At 36.3% G+C, this 2,755-nt stretch overlaps 1 protein-coding gene across 1 annotated transcript; it reads right to left on the bottom strand.

The window, feature by feature from the left end:
* LOC105167821 lies at positions 1,364–2,407 on the bottom strand. The gene has a single exon (XM_011087639.1). It carries the CDS (start codon positions 2,405–2,407, stop codon positions 1,364–1,366), a length of 1,044 nt encoding a protein of 347 aa, XP_011085941.1.

The following is a 2,755-nucleotide window of genomic DNA, read 5'->3' as shown; positions in this document are numbered from 1 at the left end:
CAAGCTTCTAAATTTCCGAGGCCCTTCACTCGAACTTTCTTCATCAACTTGTGCATTTTGTGTTGGTGGTGGAGTGTTAGTTTCTGCCGAGTCTTCTTCTTCCTCATCATCAACAAAGAAAGTACTATATTCAGTCTCCCTTTTTGAAGTACTCCACTCCCAAACACCTTCTTCATCAAACTCTACACTCTGTTGATGACAATATTCCCAGTGATTGGATTATGCAACTTGTAGCCTTTAGAGCTTTGATCATACCCAATGAAGAGATACTTTTCACTTTTATTATTAAGTTTAGTTCTTTTCACATCAGGAATATGCGTGTAAGCAATACTTCCAAACACCCTCAAGTGTGAAACACGAGGCTTGTATCAACTCCAAGCTTCTTGAGGAGTCATACCACTAACACTTTTAGTGTGACACCGATTCATCAAGTAGACAGCACAAGAAACAGCTTCAGCCCAATATTATTTGGCATGTTCTTTCTTTTTAACATGCTTCTCACCATGTTGAAAATGATACGATTCTTTCTTTCCACCACTCTATTTTGTTGTGGTGAGTATGGAGTTGTCATGGGATGATGAATCCCATGCTCTTTACAAAAGGCTTTAAATTCATTTGATGTGGATTCTCCACCATGATCGGATCGAAGAGCTTTGATTTGATAACCACTTTGTTTCTCCACCATCAATTTGAACCTTTTAAAGATTCCAAATACCTCCGATTTTGCCTTCAAAAAATACACCTATGTTTTTTCAGAATAATCATCAATAAAAAGTACAAAATATTTATTGTCACCAAATGATGATGGATTGATTGGTCCGCATACATCCGAGTGTATCAACTCCAAAGGATGTTGAGCCCTTGTCAAAGACTCCTTCGGAAAAGTCTTTCTTGCTTGTTTGCCAAAAAGACATCCTTCACAAAGTTGATTAGGATGGTCTATAGAAGGCATTCCTTTCACCATTCTTCATTTGCTTATCAATTTCAACCCATCAAAATTTAAATGCTCAAATCTCATATGCCATAGCCAAGATAGATCTTTGTAACAAGATTTCAAGCACATAGGAACACCACTTTGAATGTTAAGCAGAAACATTCGATTTTTGGTCATAGGCACCTTAGCAATCATTCTCCCATTTTCATCTTTCATTGTCAACCATTTATCCTTCAAGTGAATATCGTAATTCTTCTCCAACAATTGTCCCAAACTTAAAATATTACTTCTCATGGCCGGCACATAAAACACATTTGAAATTAATTGATGACTTCCATCTTTTGAACGAATCAAGATCATACCTTTTCCCTTTACTTGGACTTTCGAAGAGTCTCCAAAGGTTTTATCTCTGCCTGTTGTTTCATCAAGTTACTTGAACAATTTTCTTCTTCCACAAATGTGACTACTTGCACCAGAATCGAGATGCCATCGATCTTCATTTTCGTTTTGATTTGTTTTGCATGCTAGAAGCAAAGTAGAATCTCCATCTTCTTTTACATTAGTGCTCTCCACAAAATTATTTGTCTCCTCCACTTTATTTCTACATTCCCAAGCATAATGGCCAAGATAATGACAAGAAAAACACTCAACTTCAGATTTGTCATACCTCATTTGATTTGGCCTATTACCTCCGCAATTTCTTCCTCTTCCACGGGTTTTTCCTTGATTGAAATTTTGACTCATCTCGTTATATGAGGTATTTTTGTCACTTCGTTCTCCTCTTCCATGACCACGTCCTCGACTTTGTTCTCGATATCCTCCACGTCCTCGACCTCTATGGGATATTCCTTGATTTGTCTCCTTCAAAGATAGATTTGCCTTTAAAGCTTGTTCAACCGATTCTTGAATCGGTTTCAACATTCTTTCTTCATGAGCTTGCAATGATGTGACAAGTTCATCAACGATCATATTGTCTAAATCCTTAGATTCTTCGATGGCAACCACGATGTAATTAAATTTCGGATCCAATGATCTCAAAATTTTTGCAACAATGCAATCATCTTTCATATCATCTCCATATCGTTTCATTTGATTCGTGATAGTCAAGACTCTTGAAATGCAATCCGAAATAGATTCAGAATCCCTCATGCATAGAGATTCAAACTCCCCTCTCAATATTTGGAGACGCACCTTCTTTACTTTATCAATACCTTTGAAGGAAGCTTGAAGAGTTTCCCATGCTTGCTTGGAAGTAGTTGCCGCAGCAACTTTTTCGAACATCTTTTCATCCAAACTTTGATGGATGAAGGTCTTTGGATCCTTCTTCTTGGTGGATGCATCATTTTCATCTACACCATTCCCCACAGGATCCCATGCTTCATATGCTCCAAGCAAAGCCTTCATTCTTATGCACCAATTATCATAATTATCCTTGGTGAGAGATGGAACAACAAATAGAGTTCCTTTCGACATCTTCAAGTTTGTCTCCAAAAACAAATTGGCTCTGATACCAATGTTTTAGAAATTGGAGAGCATAAATCTTTATGAAATTCTAAGAGTGGAGAAAACTAATTTGAATTATCTTCTAACTTCAGTTCTTCACTCCTTACAAAATGATGGATACATGGGAATTTATAGGTGATACCCAAGATGTATCTTACACACATTCATGAATCAAAATTAACTCAACTAATAAATCAAGTGTATGTATTGACCAAGAGTTCAAAGGTTATTCATGCATTCTCCAATGTTGATCCAAAAAATTATTTATGAACTTTGACTAATTATTTAATTAATCTAGTTTATATTTTCAATAAACTG

This window comes from Sesamum indicum, linkage group LG8 (assembly GCF_000512975.1).
Source record: "Sesamum indicum cultivar Zhongzhi No. 13 linkage group LG8, S_indicum_v1.0, whole genome shotgun sequence".
Classification (NCBI taxonomy): Eukaryota; Viridiplantae; Streptophyta; class Magnoliopsida; order Lamiales; family Pedaliaceae; genus Sesamum; species Sesamum indicum.
Note: the sequence above shows the minus strand (reverse complement) of the source record. Positions and strands in the feature narration are given on the sequence as shown.